The 25,660-nt window shown below is 58.2% G+C and overlaps 1 protein-coding gene across 1 annotated transcript in view; it reads left to right on the top strand.

Moving 5' to 3' along the window:
* LOC138806055 (zinc finger CCCH domain-containing protein 3-like) overlaps positions 1 to 25,660 on the top strand; it is a 78,145-nt gene that overhangs the window by 44,151 nt on the left and 8,334 nt on the right. Inside the window, exons 5-9 of the mRNA XM_069991533.1 lie at positions 14,479 to 14,663; positions 19,352 to 19,394; positions 19,468 to 19,623; positions 19,717 to 19,786; positions 21,335 to 21,466. Coding sequence (XP_069847634.1) covers positions 14,479 to 14,663; positions 19,352 to 19,394; positions 19,468 to 19,623; positions 19,717 to 19,786; positions 21,335 to 21,466 — 586 coding nt within the window. The remainder of the gene's footprint in view (positions 1 to 14,478; positions 14,664 to 19,351; positions 19,395 to 19,467; positions 19,624 to 19,716; positions 19,787 to 21,334; positions 21,467 to 25,660) is intronic.

Here is a 25,660-nt window from a genome sequence, read left to right as displayed (position 1 = left end):
GTCGTTTCAAAGTGCGTCTTATTTATTTATTTATTTACTCATCTCCGTGTGTGAGGCAGGCAGCTGAGGCCTCGGTGGTGCTGGGCACAGGACGGAGCCCGCAGCCTCTTCATTCAGACACCACCTCCACGGTTGGAGTTGGGCAAGCTGAGGCCGAGCCCTCCCTCGGCTGGAGGAGAGCCATCATGCTGGAGGAGGAGACTCAAGTGGTAGAGTGCTTGCCTTGAGCACAGAGAGGCTCAAGGACAGTGCTCAGACCCTGAGTTCAAGCTCTGGGACCAGCAAAAAAAATAAAAAAAGAGGCTGAGATCTGAGGATCAAAGTTCCAAGCCAGCCCAGGCAGGAAGGTCCATGAGACTCCTATCTCCAGTTAATGACTCAAAAAAAGCCGGTGTTGGACCTCCACTCTGGTTGGCGGAGGGTGGGACGCAGCAGGGGCCAGGCCCCGAGGAGGAGGCTACTGGTGCCAGGGCCCAGTTGGTGCCAGTGGCTGAGGTGACTGCAGCCGTCCCATCCCGTGCTGTGCTGACGGGAAGTGACACTGCCACAGAAGCCCTTTTTCGGCCTCAGGAGAGTAAATCAGCTGGGGCTTCTGGGCCTAGGCCTGTTCTTTTGCTCACTGCAACTGCACCTGAGTGGTCAGCTTCTTGTGGGGAACCCCAGACTGGCCTTGTGGCTGGCCAGCATGCCCTGCACTGTCTCTCAGGAGGCTCCTGGGCCTTGCCCTTCCAGGCAGGGGCGAGCTCCAGCAGGAGTGCTCCTGGGCAGGGAGGCGCCTGAGCAAGTGTGCTCCTGGGCAGGAAAAAGCCCGGACTGCCCCCCTGCTGCTCCTAAGGTGGCATCTGGTTCAGAGCAGAGGCCCCCCTCCCACAGGAACACCCACATCAGCTGGCTCCCCCCTTGCCTGGCTGCGCCTCCCTCAGTGGACTCGGGGAGCCACTAGCATGAAGCCGGGAGCTCTGTGGCTCATTGCCATCTAAGGGGTAGCAGAGAGAGGGAACAGGCCAGGCAAAGGGGCCAGGAGCCTGAACAGATAGGATGGGGGTCTCAGGCTTGAAGAGGCCCCGGGAGGTAGAGCAGAGCAGGCATAGATTCCCACGTCCTTCATTGCGGCCTGGGACCTACTCCCAAACCCCATTGCCCCACCCACGGTCTTTGGGTCCCCCACTTTAGAACCTAAGGTAGACAGTTCAGCAGGAGGTGCCGTGGCAGTGAGTGCCCCCCGCCCCCCCCCCGCCGGGGGCTCTGCTCCAGGTCCTTCCCCAGGGGTTCTGTCATCTGCTGGCTTGTCATGTCTACGAGTCCTGGGCCCAGTCTCCATCCTGTGTGCTCCACCTCTACCCCGATCCGTGTGCTTCTGTATCTTCTCTGTCTCTCTTCCCGGTGGCATGCCCCTCTCCTTGCCTGGGGAGCCTCGAGAGTGTCCCTCTGTGTTCTCCCTCGCCCTCATGCCCAGGGGGGTGTCCACAGCTACAGACTGCTTGTCACGTGCAGGCCTGAACCAGGGAGCCCAGGACTGCCCCACCCTCCGCTGTTGCTCTGCCCGCATCCGCCCATGCCTGCCCTCTGGCCAAAGCTCTGCTGCCCAGTGCCTGCCCTGCCTCCTGCCCTGACCGCTGCCCGGTGTCCGCTCTGCCTCCTGCCCTGACCGTCCACTGCATCCTTGCTGCATGTAGATGGATGGGCCTGTTGGGCTAGGGTGGTGGCAGAGGGCCAGGGCATTGGGAGTAAGAGGACTTTCTGTATCCACTGAGGTGCTTGTGGCCCAGATCAGGGCCAGCCTCTGAGGAGCTGGCCTCACACCTGCTCCTGAGCCCCCTGCGCAGCAGAGTCTGATTTGTTTCACGTGAAGGTGACTTCTTTGTGGCCTTTTGCCCCATGGCCTTCAGATAGGCCTGAGGGGAGGATAGTCGTGAAGGACACGGCAGGGACGACCCCTCCGGATCTGTTGTGTAGACATCATCCCTGTTCCGGTTGTAGGTGAGCCTGAGGTGCAGGGCCCCCCTGGGCTCTGGTAGCATACTGCCAAACAAAACCACAGCCTATGGAAGTGGCGCTGTGGCTCAAACGGTAGAGCGCTCGCCTTGAGCTGAAGAGCTGAGGGACAGTGCCCAGGCCCAGAGTTCAAGCCCCACAACCAACCAAAAAAAAAAAAAAAGAACGAAACCACAGCCTACAGCGTGGCCTCTTCTGTTGGTGGGTGAACAGCCCACAGGTGGGCCTGTGGGGGACTGGTGACCCTCAACTCGCCTGAGGACAGTGACGGTCCTTTGAGACATCTCTGTGGACTCTAGAAGACTGTTCTGTGCCTGGGGTTGAGAGTGGGGCTCTCAGACGGGGTGGCTCTAGGAGGGTCACAGCCTGAGGGGGCTTTCAGGGCCCTGTGTGCCGCTGCGATAGTGCCCGACGTAACCCTGACAGGGAGACACAGTGCTCCCTTGTCACCCAGGCCACCTATGTGTCTTACACCATTGGGTACAGGTGTAAATCCCACTTGTACTCTGGTTTTAGAGGTAGTAGTAAAGTACCATTCAGATGATCGATATCATACCTAACTCCTACCATATATCACCTGCTAGCTTTTACCCTAAAACATGCTTTGTCTCTCGGGGTGTGCCCTGGTGGTGGTGGTGGGATGGCTGGCACCGGAACCTGGGGACCATGGTGCTGCTGGGGACACCTCTCCTGGCAGCGGCTGTGTCCCCAGAGTGTGTGCTGGTGTGCAGGACCACAGTCCTGGCTCCCTGACAGTGGCTCACTCAGGGCCCCGCCATGCCATGCTGGGGAGCGGGGTGCATGACCCTAGCAGCTCGGGTCGTCGGCAGAGGGAGAGGAGGCCTTAGGGGGCAGGAGCAGCCAGGGGCACGGGTCCCTTCCTACCACCTGCCTGTCTACCTTCCCTCCAAATTGTCCCCCTAGGGCCTGGGCGGCAGCTCGTTTGCACCTGCAGCCCACAGCGGACAGGCCCGCGTGGCTCCTCTCTCCTTGCACCGGCCTGGGAGGGAGTGAGTCGTGCCCTGCCTCCTGTGGCTTTCCTCCTCCCCCCTTCTTTCTACCTCACGCTAAGGCTATTGGAGGTCTTAGCACTTCAGGTGTCCCCCAGGGCACCATTAATCATGGGGGGGGGGCGAGGGGTGTTTTATTGGAAGTGTTGGCCTGGTGTGCGGCCCGGGCTGCAGCTTGAGAGATCTCTGTGTGGCAGAGCAGGTCCTGGCCCTGGGCGGCCGCTGGTGTCCACCTCCCACTGAACCGCTGCCTGTGTCGGCAGACCCAGACATCGCATTGCTGCTTTCCCTAGTCAGCAGGGTGCCGGGGCTGTCCGCCCCCTCCCCAAAGAGGCACCCCATGTAATTTGCAGTGGGATGTCTGTTAAGATTGCGTCCACTTCCCAAGTCAGCACTTAATTGGCAAGGCACTTGATTTAACAGCGTGGGAGCCTCCACCGGAAAAATGGCTTGAATAAATCTCTGCCTGACGCCAGAAAATAGATATAATCTCAGCATTAACTACATTAATAGTAGCAGGAGCCGAATTAAGAAAGCCATAAAGCATAGGCGGGGAGCATAAATTATGACTCGCTCCTCCCTCCATACTTAAGTTGAGGAGGGTGGGCCCAGGTCTTCCTCCGGTAAGCTGAGTGGGCCGGGCCTGGCCTGGCTCGCTGGCCCCGCTCCACCCACAGGCCCTCAGGTGTGGGGGCCGAGGGAGGCTGCTGTGTGCCAGCTCTCCTCCCTGAGCTCCCTTGTGCTGGGCATGGCTGAGCCCAGCTGGTTGGGCTCTAGCCACTGGTGTCCGCAGGTGCTAGAATAGTCCTGTGTGTCATCAACCTGGGCACCAGGACAGGGCTCTACCAGAGGCCAGATTCCAGGCCCAGCACTGCCCTTCTCTGAGCCTTTTCTGGGGAAGTGCCATCTGGATGCTGGTTGGGCATGTCTATGCTGGGCACCAGCGGGACTGACCTGCAACTCACTTCTCACTCATGCCAAGGCAGGTGCGCCTCTACCGTCACTGCATAGGCCTCGAACAAGGCTGTCACTGGCTTAGGGAGGCTGGTGGATCACTCTTTCCTGACCAGCCTGCTGCCAGAAATAGAGACACCTGAGTACGGTGCCGTCCAGGCTTCACTTCAGCTGGTTCATCATCTGCCAGGTCCACCACTGCTCGTGTTTGCAATTTGCGTTGGTTCTGGCTCATCTGCTTCTCCCAGATTTGTAGATCCTTTCACTGTTTGGGGTGTTACCCTCGTCCTTTTCCTCTGTTTCAGTTTTGCCTTTCACTTTGAGGATTAACTGGCAAAGTTCTTCTCTGTGCTGCAGTCTGTCTCCTCCCTAAGACTTGTGCATCCATCAGCTGGTTTTGAGCAGCCGTCCCTCCCCAGTGGTGTGCCCAAGGCCCGACTGCCACCCCAAGTCCCGCGGACCCTACCAGGGCTACATAAGAGCTGCAGAATCTGGCCGGCACATTTAAGTCTTCTTTTTTTTTACTACTTGTTATGGGTTGGATTGTGTCCCACCAACATTCATAAGCTTAAGGTCCCAGGCCTATGTGACTGTAGTTAAGAGAACGTGTCTCTAGGAGTGATTTAGGCTAATGGGGTTGTATGTGTTCAGCCCTAACCCATTCTGACAGATGCCATATAGGAAGAGAGACACAGATGTTCACACCTGGAGGAAAAGCCAGGTGTGAGCACAGTGAGAAGACACCATATGCAGGCCAGGAAGACAAGCCTGCCATGAGACCAGCCGGCGGCACCTTGATTAGCCTGGTGAGGAAGCACAGTTGTGCGGCTCAGGCACTCCGCTCCGCTGTGGCAGTTTCACGAGCAGCCTGAGCTGGCCCCTGTGCCACTGGTCCTTGGCTTGCCTGTGCACTGTGCGGCAAAGGCTGGGCCGTGCTCAGCATGTCCGTTTTGCTGTTAACTGGAATTTGCACCACTTCTGGCAGCTGCCAACAGCTGCTCCCACCTTTGTTGGCCTGTCTCTGGGGATAGAATAGAGGACCCTCATCTCTGAAGTTGCTTGGGTGGGGAGGGGTGGACGTGGATGCTGAGTATTAGTGAATGGTTTCCCTGGTGGGAAGTGGCCTTGGCCACTTCTCCTGAGCACCTTTCTCCTTGGAGCCATGATGTGATGCATCTCACTGAGGTCTTCATTTGCATGCCCTAGCAAACATTTTTTCCCACATTTGACATCTGCTTCATGCCTATGCTCTTTCAATGTCTTGCATTCTCCTGCTTGCAGGCTCCTTCCTTCCTTCCTTCTTCCCTTCCTCCCCCCCTCCCTCCCTCCCTCCCTCCCTCCTTCTTTTCCTTTTCTTAATTAGCCATGCAGGGAATGAACCCAGGGCCTTGTGCATGAGTGTTCTACCAGTGAGCTACATTCTAAGCCTGGGGCTGGCTTTTTAACGATGTCTGATGATCAGTCTTTTGTGAGTAGTGTTTTTTGTATTCCTTTTAAGAAATATTTAGCCAGGCTCCAATGGCTCATACTTGTAATCCTAGCTATTCAGGAGGCTGAGATCCAAGGATCTCAGTCCAAAGCCAGCCTAGGCAAGAAAGTCCCAGAGACTTTTATCTCCAATAAACTACTCAGAAAAAGCCAGAAACGGCACTGCGGCTCAACTGGTAGAGCACTAGTCTTGAGCGCATAGAGGCTCAGGGACAGGGCCCAAGCCCTGGGGCTGGCACAAAAACAAAGAAGGAAGAAAGAGAAGTTGCAACCTCAAGACCATGGCTTCTTCCAGTAACTTGGAATAGCCACATTTAAACCTATAATTCTTCTTGAGTTAACTTTTTGTTGTTGTTTTCTGTGTTGGTTCCAGGGCTTAAACTCAGGACCTGGGTACTATCTCTGAGCTAGTGGTAGGGTAGTGTTCTTCTGCTTGAGTTACAGCTCTACTTTGGGCTTTTTGGTGGTTAGCTGGAGATAAGAAACTCAGGGACTTTCCTGTCCAGGCTTGCTTTGCACCTCGCTCCTCAGATCTTAGCTTCATGAGTGGATAACATTACAGGTGTGAGCCACTGGCTCCAGACTTGAGTTGATTTTTATTTGTGGCCAGTTGTTTCCCAGGGAAGTAAGGTTATTGGAAGAAGCCCCTTGCATAGCTCAAGTGTAAGGCCATCAGCTGCTGCCTAGGCCGCAGATCCTGGGACTGTTTCTAACCCCCCTGTCCTTGATGGCAGCTTAGGGGCCCGTCTCTCTACCTTAGTTGCTCCTCACATTTGTCCTTCTGGATGACCTTCGCCAGCCTTTCTTCCAGTCCGTCCTCTAAGTCAGAGCCATTGCACGCTATCGCTTTGCGCAGGGCTGGGTGGCCCCGCGTCCCTGCACGGTGGGGACGGCGTCCCCCCCCCCCCGGAAGGCGGGACTTGCTGGCTGAGGTTCGTCAGAGTTTTCATTGCTTTACTGCCTTGTGTGTTCCACCTTGTTTTTGCTGATGTCTTAGAAGGTTATTGATTTTCGTGTGTATTTATTTCATAATTAGCTACCTGTTCCTCTCATTCTAGTGTGCTCTGTTGAGCCTTGCCTGTTCCCTGATGTGATGGACTCACCCTGTTCTGGCTGTGTTTAGATTGTGAGGTCAACCACTCTAGCCAGGGAGCCACTGGCTTGGCTAGACAGCCTGTGTGGGACAGAAGAGGGTGGAGCACACAGCCACCTGAGCGGGCCCTGGCCGAAGCCTGGGAAACCCCGACCGCGCGGGGCAGAGCTCACAGGGCACTGCCCGGGCGTGGAGCAGCAAGGCCCAGCAAGGGCGGCAGCACGGCCGCCAGACCTGGCCTCTGCTGCAGAGCTGAGCTCTGCACTCCAGACTGAGGCCGCCAGGGCCCCACAATACTTGTTTTTTTGCAGCTAACGTACAAAACACCGATAGCTTCAGCTGAAATGGATTTTTAAAAGTGTCATTTTATGGAGAATTTTACTTTCCATCTTGTTGTTTATTAGGCTCTTAAAGGGAAAGCTTGTAATGCATCCATTGATCGAAATACCAATTGAATAGATGTGAGCACATAAAATACATAAAATAGTCCTGGCCCCTCATAATGGAGCGGCAGCATTTGTAATGGAGGCGGTGCGATCAGTATCGCCCAGCACCTCCAGCTGGTTGGCAAGGAGCACCCTGAATCATGGCTACTCATTTCTGGGGCTGGGCAGGGCTGGGTGTGGTCCCTTGGGAAGCTGTAGCCCCCGAAGGGTGCGCGAGCGAGGCAGCAGAGCCCGGCTGGAGCGGCGCCGGGCGGCCCTGCCCCACGGCTGAGCTCGAGGCTCTGGCGAGCTGGCTCCCCTCCACCTCCACCTCCCTCACGCGCAGCACCCGCCTGCACCCTCCAGCTGGCCTGCCGTGCCTGCCGTGCCTGCTGCCGGCCAGGGCATAGACAGGCCGCACCGGCCCTCGGCGACCTCTCCCCGTGCGGCCCAGCCTCACTACAGCACACCAGGCAGGTGGTCCCCCGTACAGATAAAGCTTGGGGCTCGAGCCCAGGATTCTTCTCAGGATACCCCCAAATTTCCAGTGGGGGTCTCAGCCTGTCACCTTCCTGGCTGCCTGCTAGAAGTGTTTCCATTAGGCCAAGATGGTGGCCTGTCTCTGCACACACCCTGTGGGGCATGCTGAGGGAGCGCAGCTGGGGAAAGGGCAGCTCACTGGCCATGGTACCAAGGCCAAGGCAGAAGCCGGGGCCTGCTCGGACCTTGCTTGCTGTGTCCCGCAGTCTGGACATGGAGGCTTGGGGCAAGGTGAGCGTGGTTGCTGAGAAGTCAAATTATATGGGTGGCGAAGGGTCCTTCCAGACCTGCGGCCAGAGAATCTGGCCACTGGGTATCAGGTTTCAGCCTGGGCAATTCAGAGGCCGACTTGGGTTCCTGGGGTTACAGCCCCCCGAAGGACCGCCTCCACCCTAGGGGCCTCAGACGGCGGGGTGCGGGTGCCACTCAGGCTTCGTGGCCGCAGACGGGTGCGGAAGGCTTGGGGCTAGACGAGTGCTGGCCAGGCGTCCGCTGGTCTCTTGCATACACACGCAGGCTCCTGTGCACGCGCCCCCCGGAGCCGAGTGGCAGGGCAGGCTGACGTTTCCGGTGGAAAGCCCCGCTAAGCAGTTTCGTGCCTGTCACGGCGGCTCTGCCTGACCTACTTGGGGACTCGCCGTGCAAGCCGTCTCTTCTGCTGACTGCGCACTCCGCGCTCTGCTCCCGGCTTCAAAGCCATGCTCCATTTCCTGAAAAATGCTTCCCTGGCCCTTTTCTCTGCTCCCCAGCCAGCCTGCCCACCTCCTGCACTGTTACCCCTGACCCCACATACAACCCTCCCTAGATAGCCCGTCACATTGGGGTCACTACCAGGCCCTTGAGGGTCTTAAGTTCACAGCCCCCTCCCTGCGTGCCCTCTGACCCCTGTCCTCCCACCAGCCCCCTTGTCTTGGCCCTGTCACCCCGCCCTGAGCCCCTTTGCCTGAACTTGTTCCCTACAAGTCCAAGCCCACCCGTTCTTCTGCCCCTACCGTTACCTCCACCCCACCCCCCACCCCGAGCCTCCTAATCCTCCTCTGGTCTCTGTCCATCTGACGGGACTTGTGTGTGCCCCAGAGGATCATCTCAGTGCTCTCTCCCCTGCTGCACGCCCAGCACACGTTCCCTCCGCATGAATTCGCAGGGCTGCCCGCCTGCTAGGCACAGCAGCACACCTACCAGACAGCCCCATCCACCCCGAGCCCTCGGCCCCTGGCTGGTGGCTGCGAGGAAGCCATGCACCACAGTCCCCAGGCCAGGGGTCCCACTCATCAGGAATTGGGGAGGACTTCCCTGAAGACATACCTCAGCTTTTGTTTTGTTTTGCCAGCCCTGGGACTTGAACTCAGGGCCTAGGCACTGTCCCTGTGTTTTTTTTTGCTCAAGGCTAGCACTCTAACACTTGAGCCACAGCACCACTTCTAGCTTTTTCTGTGGATATGGTACTGAAGAATTGAACCCAGGGCTTCATGCATGCCAGGCAAGCACTCTACCACTGAGCCACCTTCCCAGCCCGATGCCTTGGCTTTTGCAGACATGGTCAGGGCTCCTGGCGGCACTGAGGGCCTAGCCTTGTGGGCCCCTTGGAACACAGTCCTGAGGGAGAGAGGACCCATTTTAGGCGGTAGGAGACTGGATCAGACGTGCAGTTTCACCCGTGCCAGCTGGGTCTGGGGAGTCTGCAGAGGTTAGCAGCTGAGGCCTGCTTCAGTCAGGTCGAGGCTGAGGGCTGAGCCTGTGGGGAGAGGGTGCGTCCAGGGGTGGTGGTCAGTGCGACAGTGAGGGGACGGTGGACAAGCTGCCGGAAGACCCAGAGCAGGCCAGGGAGCTGCAGGGGGCCTCCTCGGTTTACCTTCTAGGATTCAGTTTCATCTCTTCACTGCACCCTGTGCGGCCTGTGTGCAGAAAAGAAATGAACTTCAGATCTAAGCCCTTGCTCCTCTGTAACGCCCGCACCCCTTCCCCTGGCTGAGCCCCTGTCTTCTGAGCTTGCCTCTGGTGTTGTTCAGAGATGTTATTGAACCTGGAAAGAGTGGGACACAATTGTGTAGCCGTGCCCCGGGCCTCTGGGTCACACCTGATGGTGTCCTTCGAGGTTCCTGGCCCTCGCCATCTGTGCCCGGGTTGTCTTTGCCGCCCTCTTTGGGTCTGGAGACTGGTCCTAGAGGACAAGGGCATCCGTCTCTTGGGTCAGGTCAGTTCCTGCTGGGCCCCATATACAGAGACATCGAGGGGCCAAGGTGCCTAGAATCTGGGCCGGGAGAGAACGGCTGCCGGGAAGATGGGGCTCGCGGAGGGAGGGCAGTGCGTGTCTTGGGGGAGGGCAGTGGGTATCGGGGGAGGGCAGCGGGTTTCTTGTGGGAGGGCTGTGGATATCTCGCAGGAGGGCAGCAGCTATCTTGGGGGAGGGCTGGGCTCGCGGAGGGCTGTGGATATCTCGCGGGAGGGCAGCGGCTATCTTGGGGGAGGGCTGGCTGGGCTTGCGGAGGGCAGCGGGTTTCTTGGGAGGGCTGGGCTCGCGGAGGGCTGTGGATATCTCGCGGAGGGCTGTGGATATCTCGCGGGAGGCTTGCGGGAGGGCAGCAGCTATCTTGGGGGAGGGCTGGGCTCGCGGAGGGCTGTGGATATCTCGTGGAGGGCTGTGGATATCTCGCGGGAGGGCAGCAGCTATCTTGGGGGAGGGCTGGCTGGGCTTGCGGAGGGCAGCGGGTTTCTTGGGAGGGCTGGGCTCACGGAGGGCTGTGGATATCTCGCGGGAGGGCAGGGCTCACAGAGAACTGTCCACCAGCATGTGGACTGTTGCTGCCACTGGGAACAGTGCTGAGGTCTTCTGTCATGCTCAGACCCCTCCAAAGTAGTGATCTGAGACTCAGCCACCTGAGTAACCCACACTGCTCCTCCACTGACCTGGACAGCCTCTGGCCTGGAAGTTTCTGTTGCTCTCATGGTAGTAGACTCATAGCTACATATCTGTCTACCTATTTTGTGGTGTGTGTGTCTTTCTCTCATCACTACTGCTTTTCATGTAAAATGTTATCTTCCCCACCCCTGCCCGTCCTCGGTGCCCCCCCAGGGGAGAGGGGAGGCCCAGCCTCGCCCTGGTGTAGTCAAGGTTATGGCGATAAATCCTGGGGCATTGTCACTTCTATTCGGAGTAAATTGGCTGGCCGCTTTCGGGCTGAAGGAAAGATAATTTGCTGTAGTATTTCAAATGGATTAGAAATGGATTTGAAGGGAAAGTTCATGCCTCCCATTACAAAGGCGAGAAAGAAGACTATCTTAAGGCACTGTTCCCTCCCTGGCCTTCATTATCCACGCTTAATACCTTTCCTATTTTCCAGCGTTAATGAAATTTCCTGGCGGCATGGGCCTGCCGGACGGATGGGAGAAGCCTTTAGATCTGCGGCTCCCATTGCAGAAAAGGAATTACAGAGCCGTACCGTGAGGGCAGGCCCTCGCAGGGGCCTTGGCCCCGCTATTATCTCATTAATTTTATCCCCTCTTCTCTGTACAGTTCGTTTCCAAAGGCTGTCCTCTCCATTAGGGTAACAATTTACTGGAGTGCTGTGACACCCGTGGCAGGGAAAAGCTACAAGGCCTGCCCAGCCTCCTGCGGAAGGTCTTCAAGCTGGCAGCTGGCAGGCCTTGCCTTGAGCCGTGGTGCAGAGGGCCTGACGGGGCCTCCCCAGATTCTCACTCACCACCTACATCAGCACCCCAAGATGCAGATTCTCCTTGTTGGCTGAAGGCCTTGAACTCTGCAGGCATGTGCGTGTGTGTGCATGCATGTGTGCATGTACGTGTACATGTGGCCTGACAGCTGGCTGCTGCACCTCCATCCTGTACAAGTGTACCTACTGATGTCCCATAGCCGCCACCCAAATCCAGTGGGTGGTCTTTAGGGGTAAGAGGAGGTGACACATTGCTCTGTCTGGGAAAGAACTGAAACACAAGCCACGCCTCCCAGCTCTGTTGTCATATCTGAAATGCGGGCCTTAATGAGATGGTTTCACCCAGTGCTGGTGGCTCACGACTGTCATCCTAGCTACTCAGGAGGCTGAGATCTGAGGACCATGGTTCAAAGCCAGCTTGGGTAGGAAAGTCTGAGACTCTCATCTTCAATTAACTGTTACCAAAAAGCAAGAAGTGGAGCTGTGGCTTGGCTCCACTGGCAGAGTACAAGCCTTGAACACAAAAGCTCAGAAATAGTGCACAGGCCCTGAGTTCAAGCCGCAGGACTGGCACCCCCGCCCCCCCCCCCCCCATCCAAAAAAGAAAAAAAGACTTCTACTGGGTGCCACTGGTGTCTCACATTGTACTCTTAACTACTTGGAAGGCCGAGGTTGGTAGGATCATAGTGTAAGGCTGATGTGGGCAGAAGTCTTGGAGACCTCGCCTCAGAGCAGTGAGTGGCATGTGCCTGTAGCCCTAGCTGCCACAGGAGGCCTCGGATAGGATGACTGCAGCGCAGGCACATTCTTGGGCAGGAAGCAAAAATAACCAGTGCAAAAAGAACTGGAGATAGAATGCCTGCCTAACAAATACAAAGCCCCAAGTTCAAGCCCTAGTACCACACACACACATCCCAAAACCAAGCACCCGCACCTGGTGTCTCCCCTGGAGTACCGTGTGCATGCAGGGGGACTTGAGCCCTGACAGCCTACATGCCTTCCAGGTGGGGCCTCAGAATCGGAGATGAGCAGCGCTGGCGACCGGCTGGCCAGCTCTGTGCCTGCCGTGGGTCACTTTAACTTGGCTCTCTTCCAGGAGCGGTGAGGTAGGCATCTCACATCAGCTCCCCAGGACGCTGCAGGAGGGTCGGAGGAGCCTCGGCGAGGCACTCTCTCATCGCTGAGTCCTTGCAGGGCCGGGCCAGGCGGATGGCCAACACGGCCACCGTGCACACTGTCCTTCGGGCTTCTGGATGAGCAGAAGCTGGGAGAGGTGTTGTGAGAGCAACGTCAGCATGGACCCCAGGCAGGGCTCACAAGACTGGGTCAGCCCGGGACGGTGAGGGCCAGGACGGGCCTCCAGTCTCAGTTGGGGTAGCCAGGGATGCAGGGCGGTGCTTTCCAGCCATCAGCACCTCACACTCCCAGTACTGTCCCCAGGCTGGGGGACATAGTTGTGCTGGAGGCGGCAAGGGGTCTGGGCTCAGCCCTGACTGGAGACTTGGGGTCAGGCTGAGTTGCCCCTTAAGGGCCAGGGCCATCTCTGAGTATCGCAGGTGGGTAGGGTCTGCCTTCCATCACATCCGCTCTGCCCAGCTGCCACCAAAGAGCCAAGGCAGGGTCTCGTGAGGCTGCGGAAACCCTGGGGTCCCACGCTCTGCCACGAGCTTGGAGGTCCAAGCCGGGTTGGCTTTCCTGGCACAAGGTGTCAGGATGCCCCTCTCCTACCGAGGTGGTACCCTGTGTGGTACAGGAGCAGGGAGAAGCAGGCTGATCACAGCCCAGACCCCTGGCAGGACTCTTTGCCTTCAAGATTGGTGTTTGTGAACTTGAATTTTAATTAAGAGAAACTGGGTTAAGTGCCTTTTGCGGCCTCCCTGCCGAGCTAGTACTCACGCCGCAGCTTTGGTCCCCCGAGTGCTGGCTTGCTTCGTTCACATTATCTCACTAATGCGCCTCCAAGGCCGCTGGCTGGCAAGTTACCCCACCTTGCAAACGGGGAGACCGAGACCCACAGGGGCTATTGTGCTGCTGCTGGGAACAGTGTGCGGAGCAGGCTCCTCTCCCAGCACCCTGCTTCTGCAGCCCTTGGCAGCAGGGTTGGCTGTGGTGGGCAGCACCGCTGGTGCCATGGCCAGGCACCCATGACACTCCCTGTGCAGACAGGCAAGCAGCTCCTTGCCTGTAGTTGCCGGCAGCCTAGGGCTAGGGGCCCCTCCTTGCCTGTAGTTGCCGGCAGCCTAGGGCTAGGGGGCAGCTCCTTGCCTGTAGTTGCCGGCAGCCTAGGGCTAGGGGCCCGTCCTTGGCCGTGCTGGCTAGCAGCGGCTCCCCTGCAGCTGTGGGCTTCTGGGAGGATACTATTTCCCTAGCCTTGCTTCCCTTGGGAGCCGAGCCATCAGGGCCGGAGAGGACAGAATGGAGGCCCCAGAGGGAGAGGGCATAGCCCTGTACCAGGCTGCATCCGTTGCCCTCTCCTCCCGCTTGAGCAGTTTGGCCAACCTTCCTGACAGTGGGAGTAGTATATGAGGCCGATGGCCAGCAAAGGCTGAGTTAATGTGGAATTAAGCTCAGTTTGCACAAGTAATTTACTACTGAAATGCATCTGAAGGGCTGGCGCTACGCCGAGCCTTCTGGGTTCAGTTGCTTGCTGGGTGCTGAGCTCCCTCCCCAAGGAACGCCTGCTGGGGTCACAGAGGGGCAAGGGCTGCTGGGGGGGATGCATGGCAGAGGGCTTTTCTGTTGCGTGGTGGCTGCAAAGGGGCCTGTCCCTAGCTTACGGTGCAGTTGGGCTTCCACAGGGAGTGTGGGGTATGTGGCAGGATGGTGCCCAAGAAGAGAGAAGGAAGACAGCAGCAAGGGAGCTGCTGGGCTCCAGGCTCACTGCTCCCCTGGCCGCTAACCCGCAGCCACCTCAGTCCTCCTGGCCCTCAGACTTGAGCCAGCCCCAGCATTTCCAGACAGCTGAGTGGAGCCCGGCCTGAGTTAAGGTGCACAGAGGGAGGCCAGGATGATGGTCGCCCCTGGCAATGGCGCAGGGCAGCACTGGGAGAGAGGCCCAAGCCCTGCCCTGCTGCCAGAGGCAGGCATCGGGGCAGCCACCCCGGAGGAGGGAACCAGCCCCTCCCCAGGACCATTTGAGGGCTCGTGAGTTCCTAGCTACTCCTGGGACTCCTTGTCACAGAAGTGTCCCCGCCAGGGAGCAGGGGACCGAGGTCTCCTAGCAAGTGCTCCAGCTGGGCTCTGCGTAGCCAGGCTTCGCCCATCCCTGTCCGCATCTGACGGTTGTTCTGCTGTGTTTGCAGATCCTTGGTGCTGAATCGCCTGCGCCCGGCCCACAGCGGGGGTGGGAAGCCCCCCTCCGGCTCCCCTCGGTGGCGGAGCAGAGGCTACCGCTGCATCGGAGGGGTTCTCTACAAGGTGTCGGCCAACAAGCTCTCCAAGACCTCCGGCCGGCCGGGGGACAGCGGCAGGGGTCTCCTCCGCACAGGTGAGGCCCGGGCCCTGGAGGGCGAGGGGCCCGCTCTGCGGGCATGGCAGCGTCTCACAGCTTCCATGTCCATCCGCATATGCGCAGCGTGGGCAGCTGTCTGTAGTGAGACCTCTGGGGCGCCAGAGCAGCGAGGGAGGGTGCTGGGCCTGCGGCCCGCAGTCCCCTGGGGAGGAATGGCAGTGCGGCCGCTCACATGGCTGAGCAGACCCTGATTTTCCGGGGTGGGGGGTGGGGGGGCTGTGCGTGCGTGTCTGTGTTCTGCTCCTGGACAAAGGATGAGCCAGGTATGGTAAACATGCCCGGGCAAGCAGACACCTGGGACCGCGCTGCTCCTAATCGCGTTGGCAACGCCTCACCGACCACCTCCGAGGTGGCCGCCGCCTCCTGAGCGGAGTCAGGCGAGGGGAAGGAAACGCGTCAGATGTGCCTATTGTACAAATTAACTAGAAAAGGATTTTGGTTTCAGTTCCATTTTATCCTTTTCATTGTCCATCAAACAACACAGCGACACGTGAGATTGCTGGTTATTGTGGGATCATAGGGGTCACGGGGGCGGGGTGCCCAGGTCGGGGCAGGGTCTGGAGGACACCCCTCCCTGGGAGCCGGCCCCTCCACACCCCTGCCTGGCTGTGCTCCCGGGGCTGCTCAGGACTAGGAGTTCCCAGCTAGTGTTTTCTAGGTAGGATGCACCGACACTGGTTTCTGAGTCTCCGCTGGCAGAGTCTGGTGCACCACTTGAGAACCCGAGGCCCTGGACCCGATTCCCTGTCCACTCCACCGTGGTCTCCGTGTGCCCCACACTCCCAGGGCTCAGTGGCCAGTGCCTTGGGTTGGGACGCAGGCTCTCTCTGGTCACTTCCGACCAGAGCCACACCCACAGGAAGTGACCGCCACCATCATGTGACTGTGTGGCTCAGGCTGGTGCAACTTCAGCCAACACTGGGCGGATGTGATTGGTCACCAGGGCTCCTGTTCCGTCCTTCTGTGCCTGGGTCCTGATGCCCACAGGCACTGGCCTGGGCCTGGTGACCCCGTTCCTGCCCCTCCCTCCCTCACATCCAGGAGAGCAGGGCGGGAATCCCAAGGCCCTTGCTACAGCCTTCTCTGCCACCAAATAGAGCGACACCTGCCTGTGTCCTGCTGACCAGCTTTGGTGACTGTGGGTCCGTCCTGGGTCTTGGCCATCCCTTCTGTAGGTGGAGGTGTGGGACACCTGAGCAGGGGTGGAGCTGGCACGGCCACAGCTTGCCTACCAAGGGCAGGAGAAGCAGTAGGTAGCTGGGAGCTCTGCTCCCTGGACACCCCGACTGGTGGTGCTCCCCCCGCCCCCACGGCCCACCCACTGGGCGGGAGCGGCTACATCCCAGTTGTGGACTGCTGCAAGGGCCCACTTAGAGGAATCATAATTAAAAAACGTCCACCCCTAGCCGGGCGCTGGTGGCTCACGCCTGTAATCCTAGCTACTCAGGAGGCTGAGATCTGAGGATCGCGGTTCAAAGCCAGCCCGGGCAGGAGGGACCGAGAGACTCCTATCTCCAATAAACCACCAGAAAACCAGAAGTGGTGCTGTAGCTCAAGTGGTAGAGCGCTTGCCTTGAGCTGAAGAGCTGAGGGACAGCACCCAGGCCCAGAGTTCAAGCCCCATGACCGACCAAAAAACAAAAAAACTTCCACCCCTGGTGTCAGCAAGAAAGCCCTCCCCTCCCCCCCTCCCCCCCCTCCCCCCCCCCGCCCCCGCATGGGTCTCCACCTCTCCCCAATGCCTCTGAGCCCACAAGGACAGTTACATCTCTCCCCCCTCCCCCCTTCACTGGGGAGAACATCAGCAGAGGTGCCAGCCCATGTCCTGCCCTGTGGGAGGCGTGGGGGGTCCTTGTCCGCTGCTCCAGCAGCGCTTCGTCCCTGCTGCCCCTCCCTGAGCTCTCTGCCACTCCTGTGCTGAGCAGTCCAGGGCTTGGAACAGCTCCTCTGACCTGGGAATGGGCCACCCAGGTCAGCTCGGCAGGGCAGGGCTGCACCCCAGACCAAGCCAGGCACTGCCACCCACTGGCTCTGGCTTGGGGGGGTGTGGGGTGTCTGGCTCTGGGAGCCGGGACGCCCCTGGGCCGGGCTGGGGAGCCAGCGTCTACTCTGGGGTGTGGAAGTGCTCTGTGGTGGGGGGAGGGGGGGCTGTTGAGTTGAACTCTTTGCACCTCCAGTTCCTCTTTCCAAGCCAGCTACTTTATGTGCATTTTTAACACTGCAGAGCATTGGGAAAGGCGCCCTCCCCTCCTGTCAGAACTCCCGCCGCGTGCCCCGTGCTGTCAGGTTTTTTTTTTTTTTTAAAGCAGAAAGTGGAAAGAGAAGACTGCCCCCGCCTACCAGGGCTGACAGGCAGCACGTGATGCCCGCGTGCCCCAGCCGGGAGCAGATGGTGCCAGTGTCACCCGCAGCCGGGCGACAGCCGGGGAGCCAGGGCTCATTGACAGGCTATCGCGTTGCGTGTCCGCACTGCAAGGCTGGCAGGTGCAGGGGCACCTGCCACCTGGACAGGGCCTCGCGCAGCCCTCCGGACAGGTGTTCTCAGCTGGGAGCAGAGACCACTCGGACCTCCTTCCTAGATGCCCCCCGCAGGCCCTGTGCCCCTCCCTGCCTCACACTTCCCTCTGTCCTCCCCACCGAGAGGCCCCGTTCCCAGCCCCCTCGTGCTCCCAGGGCCTTGCCACAGAGGCCCCCCTTCCTGCTAGGTGTCCGGCCACTCAGCGCTGGAGCTCCTTTCAAACTTGACACGGGGTTTCAGCCAGGGGCTGCAGAAGGGCAGTGCCAGCCACCCACCCTGCTCAGGTTGGAGAACCCACGGAGTCCACACAGCAGGCCGGCTCTTCCTGATGGGCCTGACCCTGTGCCGGGCCCCATGTTTATAAGGTGCTAAGAGTATAAGTATAGTGCACCCCTGGCCCCTTCCCCTGCCCAGAGGGCATGGGGAGAGGGTGGGAGCTCTCAAGATCAAGTAGCTACCGGACACCTGGGGAGCGGGAGGGCCTGGCCCCGGCCTGTGGGCTCAGAGGTCTGCGTTTGGACAGGCGTGGCCTGCAGAGGAAAGGCCACACAGGCTGAAGGGGGACGAGCCGTGGAGGCCTTAGTGTGAGCTTGGAGTGTTGCTGTAGTAATCCTCCAGCCTACATCAGAGCGCAGGCACAGGAGCCGGGCTGGCTGCACTTTAGAACATCCCTTTTCTAAAGCTGGATGGCTTCATCATGACCTCGGCTCCTTGGAATTTCTGAGTGATGTCATCCCTGCCTCCTAGTGCCCTATCTATTTCAGCAGCTGCTCCGCAGGAAACTGGATCTGGTGTGGGAAGGGTCATATGCGTATTTGAGGAGCCCAGGAAAGCCGTCCTGAGAAGGCGCCTGTGGCCCTGGGGCTAGCCTGCCTTTAAAAGGCGCACCTGTAATCCTAGCTGCTCAGGAGACCAAGGCCTGAGGATTGTAGCTCTAAGCCAGCTGAGGCAGGAAAGCCTGTGAGCCTCTTATCTCCAACTAACCAGCAAAAAGCCTGAAGTAAAGCTGTGTCTCAAGTGGTAGAGTGCTAGCCTTGGGCAAAAAAAAAAACCTCAGGGACAGTGCCCAGCCCCCGAGTTCAAGACCCAGCATGCGCACACCCACACACATGCACACATGCACACGTGCACACACACACACACACACACACACACACACACACACACACACAGTGAACCGGAAGCAGGTAGCTCACACTTACAATCCTAGCCTAGCAGTTCAAGAGGCTGAAATGTAGAGAATCAAAATGTGAAGCCACCAGCCTACTCAGAAAAGTCCTGGAGGCTCCATCTCCAGTTAACCTGCAAAAAGCTGGACTGGAAGCATAGCCCAAGTGGTAGCATGCCAGCTGTGAGCAAGGAAGCCCATCAAGAGCGTGAGGCCCTGAGCTCAAACCAAAGGACTAGGAGGAAAACAAAAAGGCAAGCCTGCTGAGAGCCTGGGACTCCCGTAGGTGCCTTCCTCCCAACCCTGGGAGCCCATCCCGCCTGCCCTCCCCCTCAGGTCTGAATCCCAGGGAGCCCTGGCCTGTGTCCCGGGCTGCGCTCCTGCACCCAGGGCCACAGTCATGGCCAGCGCCGCGCTCGCTCCCACATCTCATCTGGGCTGTCGTTGGTAAGATGTTGTCTTGGTCTTTTTTTCTTTTTTGAACTCGCACCTCTGCCCTCTTGAGTAGCTGGGATTAGGCAGAGCTGCTATACTCAGCTGATGCACAACCGTTCAAAACCGTGAAACCATTCCTCCCACACCGCCAGACCACATGTGGCCACGCTCTCCCTGTTGGGCCTCCCTTGCGCTCTGACAGGGAGAGGGCCACCAGTCGCCTGGTGACTTCCTGGATGGCCAGGCAGAGAACAGAGCCTGGAGCTGTGTCCCCAGGCTGAGGGCCTGTTCCCTGAGCCACCTGGCTGCCAGGGTGGACAGGATCAGTCAGCACCAAGTGTGGTCTTGGGGACCAGCAGGCCACTTCAGCCCTTGGTCCAAGCAGTCCATCCCCTGGTGTGCTGGCTCTGAAGACACCCTGAGTCTGGCCATCCAGAGGGCGTGGCTCTTGAGGGAGGGCCCTGGGGGAGGCCTGAGCTGAGTGCTGGGGATCTCCAGGGCCTTGGAGAGGGGCTGTGGCCTGATGCCTGTCTCTTGCCACAGGCCGCGTGGACACTGCTAGCAGCTGCAGCCGTTCCCTTGCCAGGTGAGTCCCCGGAGGTGGGCGGGTAGAGGCTCCTGGCTTGCCCTCAGGCCCACGAACCTCTCCCCGTGTGCAGCCGGGCTGTCCAGCGCAGCCTGGCCATCATCCGCCAGGCGAAGCAGAAGAAGAAGAAGAGAGAGTACTGCATGTATTACAACCGCTTCGGCAGGTGCAACCGCGGAGAGCACTGCCCCTACATCCACGACCCGGAGAAGGTGGCTGTGTGCACCAGGTACCGCCCCGGCTTCATCCCCCAGCAACTTGGGGGGCTTTGTAGGCCCTCTCCCTTCCCTGCCCGCCTCAAACCCTGTGCCCTGTGCTGCAGGTTTCTCCGTGGCACGTGCAAGAAGACGGATGGGACCTGCCCTTTCTCCCACCACGTGTCCAAGGAGAAGGTGAGGTGGCCCTCCCTGGGCCCCACCCCAGGTCCTACAGGGAGCTGTGACCCTGTGCCCACTCCTCCCCCATGTGGGGGCTGTGCCCTAGCTGTGTCTTCCCTGGCTCCGAGACAGCCCCTAGCTGGGGCACACGTGAGACAGCTCCCTTCCCCAGGCCCTGCAGACAGGCCAGACCCTCTCCACGCCCACTACACACACCAGAGGTGGCCCCGTGGTGCCAGTGGGGTAGGGGTAAGCCTCCCCTGCCTCTCTAGGCACGGGCATCCTGAGAGTCCTGAAGAAGGCCAGAGGCCTCCGTGGGCAGAGGGGGTCAGAGAGGAGAGCTGTGGTGGGGTGGCACTGTCCCCACGGGCTGAGAGAGCACCCCATAGGCCAAGGCCACCTGGAGCCTGGACCAGAGAGCAGGTAGCCCGGCCCCGTGGCCCAGGCCCACCCATGGCCCCGAGGAGCCTCCTGGGGTGCTGGGAAGGGCAGGGTCGGCGTGAGGGGGCACGGGGGAGGCCCGCTGCTGTTCTGACAGCTTTTCCCCTTGAGGAGCTTGGAGAGAATCAGCATTTTTCTCCCTAATCGAGCTTCGAAACTCTGTCGTGAGCAATTTGGAAATTCACGTCGAGTTTCGGGTTCATTAAGCTCCAGCTCCAAAGCGGGCACGCGCTCCAAGCTGTCTAATGTGGGCCGCACCAGCGCCCTGAGTTAATGTTATTGTTATTTGTGTGGACGTGGTGGGGTGCAAACAAGGTTAATTGAAATGAGAACGCAGTTTCCTCTTGGTAACGGCCCCGCGCTGACAGCCAGGAGGAGTGCCGTTTGGTGCAAGAGTTGGCTTTATTATCCCTTTTTATTAGAGCTAATTTGGGCTCTATATCAAAAACCACATTAAGGGAATTGTCTACAGCCGTACCACCGCCAGCCCCAATCGGGCCCCAGCCCTCCTTCCCTCTGCGGCTGCAGTTAAAAGACAATTAAACATAAACTCTTGCTCAGTAAATCACCCTTTGTTTCTTTGATTTCTCCCTCCTTCCCACTCCACGCCAGGGCTACTGCCCTGCTCTTCTTGCCTCAGCTAGGTTCGGCCTTGCCCTCCCCACCCAACCCCAGAACCCGGACTTCTCCATACCTCTCTGGGATGGGGGCTGGACCCGGGGGCCCTTGGGCCCTGGTGTGTTTTTGAGTGTGAGCAGCGCTCAGGGATTGCAGGGAGAAAGAAAGACGTGACCACCTGGAGTCCTGACTCGGGGCCAGTGGGAAGGGCCGCTAGAGGAGGCCCGCAGGGTCCCCGCGGGCAGCGGTGGCACAGCTGGTGGCTGGCTCCCGGGAGGAGTAGGGGAGAGGCTCCCTGGAAGTGTAGAGACACACCCTCTTCTGGGGGCCCCAGGTGCTGTGCCTGGATTCTGCCCTATGCCTAGAACCGGGCAGCAGAGTCTCAGCCTCCAGCCGCTGAGACCACAGGCCTGCACCCAGCCTGGCCAGCTGGCGCTTCCACCTGTAGAGCAGCTGCTGCTGGTGCCGGCCCGGCTCACCCCACCCCCGCCCTGCTCCCCACAGATGCCCGTGTGCTCCTACTTCCTGAAGGGAATCTGCAACAACAGCAACTGCCCCTACAGCCACGTGTACGTGTCCCGCAAGGCCGAGGTCTGCAAGGACTTCCTCAAAGGCTACTGCCCGCTGGGCACCAAGGTGAGCGCCTCAGGTGGCCTGTGACTCCCCTCAGGTGCCCTTAGCCCCTCTGGTGTCTGCTCCTGTGGCCCTTTGCGGGATGGCGTCCACCTCACTGGAGACTCGGGTCCAGCTGCCAACCGCGGGCCCAGTACGGGGGAGGGGGGGTCTGAGATGGTTATTGCTGGGTACCCACCCTGTGCCCTGCTCCAGGCAGGTGAGGTGCCCGACTGGCAGCTAAGGAAGGCCCCCTGCCGGGCGGGGGTGAAACTGCCCTGACTTAGCAAGGTCCCTCCCCCTCACCCCCCTGCACCCTGACCCTCCCACTGTGGGGCCCACCAGGGGGTTCTGTGGCCCGGTAGAGTGGGGCCGAGCCTGAGCTGGGCCCCTCGGCACCCTGAGAAAGCTGTGGCCACTCAGCCTGCGTCCAGCCCACAGTGGCTTTGCCTCCGAGGTGACAGACTGCAGACACCGGGGAGGTGAGCACAGCCAGCGCTCCCCACACAGCCCTCTGGCTCCGCTGGGGGACAGCTGCTGCTGCTGTGTCCTGCCCGCCCCACCGTCCCTCCCGGACACCCCCCCCCCCCCCGCGGCGCAGCCCTCGGCAGTGGGTTGAGCCTGCGGGGTGTCCTGGCCTCCCCTTCCAGCTCTGCCACCCGGGAATGGGGCTGGCCCAGCAGCGCGGCTGCGCGGAGGCTGGCAGTGAGGTCCGACCGGCCGGCCGGGCACTTGGAGGGGCACTGGAGCCTGGCAGGCAGGCACCAACGGGTTGGTGAAGCCTGGCGGGGGCAGTCAGGTGCGGAGCAGGACCCCACTGAGCTGACCAACGATTAGTGTAAAATGTTCCAACTTCAATGAAAATATCAAGGCGATGTTTAAGTCGTGCTTCTATTAGAGAGGAAGTGCTTACTGCGTCCCTTTCGGCGCGCGCGCGGTGTCAGCGGCGTCGCTGGCGCATGATGGATGGCGGCTTGTAATTATATATGGGAAAGCGCTGAGCAGGCCAGATCAGCACGAGGGAGGCAGCAGCCTGGGCCTGCGAGGGTTAATTTTATTCTCTAAATAATATAAAAAGTGCTGAGTCGTCAGCTTGCGCCTGAAGTGGAAGTCCTCAAATGGGCCCCAGAGAGTTTATAATATTCCACTGAATCAAGTGAAATTGTTAACCTTGCTTCATAAAGCCATGGCTTGTTAAAGAGGCGCATTCCCTTTTCTGTTGAATAATTTAGGTTGGGAGTAAATCTCCACTCCTCCCCGGTCTTACCTCTTCCCCACGGTGGCAACTCAGAGGTCAGCGCGGGGCAGGCCGGGCCGGGCGGCCACCCTACCCCTCCTGGGCCTGACTGGGCCTGAGGCCGATGCCAGGCTGGCCAGGTGTTTCCTGGGGATAGTGCTCTCCCTAGGGGTCTCGGGTGGCACTGAGTGTGCACGGATATTGGCCTTCCATGGATCCCTGCGCCCTGTGGGTTGAATGGTGCCGGCCACGCCCTTCCACTCTTCCCCCTCCCTGGCGACACCACTCCATTGGTGCCCGAGTGTGTTCTGCTGTGTTGAAACCTGATGCTCAGCCCCTCCTCTTCCCCTTCCTGTTGCTCAGGCCCCTCCCTACCCTTTCCCAAGAGCTGGGGCCTCCGCCCAGCTCCTGTGTGGCTCTGCCCCTTCCTGCACCCTCCTCGCACGCACGGCCTCTGCCAGGGCCCTTCCTTCAGCCGATGTCCTCGTTTTTGTGGGGTGCACAGTCCTTCCATTGCTCCCGTGGTTGGAGTACTGTGGTCTGTTGCGGGGCTTCCTGTCCACAGAGAGCACCGTGTCGGCTGCTACTGGCTTCACCGGCTGTGGCCGGGGTGCCGAGGTGCCGGCCACCTGCACAGGCCGTGCCAGCACTGGTCTCGGCTTGAGACAGAGGCAGAGCCAGACTGCCCGTCCTCCCCAGGCCAACGCTGAGCGCAGGGCCCGGGGATTCGCACTTCTTCCTGTAGTCAGCCCATTCCCCAGAAGTGCTCCGACCTGTGGCCTGTGCCGTCACCCGCCCGACTCAGGGCTTTGCCCCGACCTGTAACATCGCCCTCCTGTCTCGGGGCTTCGGTGGGTTTTGGCCTCAGTGCTAGAGACTGGGCCTCGGTCTTCACACATTAGAAAGCATTTTATCCTAAGTTACTATTTTTATTTTTACTGTGGGTCAGGCTGAGGACATAGTGGTAGAACACTTTTGTTACTTACTTAACAAAAACTGCATTTTAATCATTTTTATTAGCATATATTCCTTTGATTTCATGACATTCCCACATGTCCCTTGACCTTCAACCCCCATCGCTCTCCCTCACCCCTCTCCCTTCCTTTTTTTTTTTTTTTTTTTTTTTTTTTTTTTTTGCCCGTCCTAGGGCTGGAATTCAGGGCCTGGGCGCTGTCCCTGAGCCTCCCTATGCTCAAGGCTAGCGCTCTACCACTTGAGCCACAGCACCACTTCTGGCCTTTTCTGTGTATGTGGTGCTGAGGAATGGAACCCAGGGCCTCATGCATGCAAGGCGAGCGCTCTACCACGAAGCCACCTTCCCAGCCCCTCTTGGCATCATTTCAACAGGCTTTACCGTTCTTCCAACCATACTCATTCTCTTTCACCTGTGGGCCTAGCTCCCTTTGCCAGCGCTGCCCAGCACAGCCTTCCTCACCTTCCTCTGCTGACCAGTTGCCTTTATTGAAGTTCCTGATGCTGTTTTAAGTGGTCTCAAAATTATTTACCTCCATCTTCCCTTTCCCCTTCTCTTTTTCCTTTTAAGTAGTCCTTTAGCTCTTTATCTATACATATAAAGTATATACATATATAGCTGTATATATATATATATATATATATATATATATATATATGTGTGTGTGTGTGAGATATATATACACACACCTGCACATACATATATGGATAAACATAACAAAATATGCCATTATAGTCGATTGTGTGCTGGTCTTGTAGCTAAAACTCAGGGCCTGGGTGCTTGCTAGCGCTCTACCACTTGAGCCACAGCTCAGAAAGCCATAGCGGTTTACTGGTTAACTGGAGCTAAGAATCTCACAGACTTTTCTGCCTAGGCTGGCTTTACCACAATGTTCAGATCCCAGCCTTTTGAGTAGCTAGTGCTGTGCTGAGTAGAGGTGGCAGAAGAAGCTCTTGTTTTTGTCATTGAGCATCTTAGCTTTGAGGTTTTCATATGTGATGTTCATGTGTTAAAGTTTTTTTTTTGTTTTGTTTTGTTTTTGTCGGTTGTGGGGCTTGAACTCTGGGCCTGGACGCTATCCTTCAGCTCTTCAGCTCAAGGCAAGTGCTCTACCACTTGAGCCACAGTGCTGCTTCCGGTTTTCTGGTGGTTTATTGGAGATAAGAGTCTCACGGACTTTCCTGCCCAGGCTGGCTTTGAACCTCAGATCTCAGCCTCCTGAGTAGCTAGGATGACAGGCATGAGCCACCGGTGCCCAGCTCCTGTCTGTTTCATTAATTTGTCAGTTTTACTGATGTTTTCAAAACAGTTCTTTTGCATTGGTTTTTCTTTTTCTTTTTCTTTTTCTTTTTCAGCTGGTCCTGGAGCTTTAATCTCAGGGCCTGGGTGCTGTCTCTGAGCTTTTTTTTTTCTTTCCCTGCTCAAGTTTAGTGCTCTGCCCCTTGAGCCACAGCTTAAGTGAGCCTAAAGCTTTTTGGTAGTTTATTAAAGGTAAAGAGTCCCACAGACTTTCCTGCCTGTGCTAGCTATGAACTGCACTCCTCGGATCTCAGCCTTCTGAGTAGCTGGAATTACAGACATGGACCACCAGCACCTGCTCTATAGCTTTCTTAATGGTTGCCCTGGATACTACATTATGTATTCATACTTTTTAAAATTGATATTAGCATTTTACCAATTTGATTGAAGTATAGGCATTTGCCTTCCTTTATGTTCACTTAAACCATCAAACATAATTTTAGGAAACAATAAGAGACAAAGTAGTTTATTTGCATGTCTGAAAACAGACCAGTGAAACCTGTGGAGTGGTTTTTAGAAGGGGGAGTAGTGACAGGGGAGGCTTACTGGGAACATTGGGTAGAAACATTCAAGTGAAGCACTTTGTCCACTACTAATGTGTGCTAACAAAGAAATAAAAATAGTCCTTTGCAGATGGCTCACACCTGTCATCCCAGCTACTCAGGAGGCTGAGATCTGAGGATTGCAGTTCAAAGCCAGAACAGGCAGG

The sequence above is a fragment of the Dipodomys merriami genome, unplaced genomic scaffold, assembly GCF_024711535.1.
Source record: "Dipodomys merriami isolate MVZ:Mamm:240054 unplaced genomic scaffold, mDipMer1.0.p SCAF_4, whole genome shotgun sequence".
Classification (NCBI taxonomy): Eukaryota; Metazoa; Chordata; class Mammalia; order Rodentia; family Heteromyidae; genus Dipodomys; species Dipodomys merriami.
Note: the sequence above shows the minus strand (reverse complement) of the source record. Positions and strands in the feature narration are given on the sequence as shown.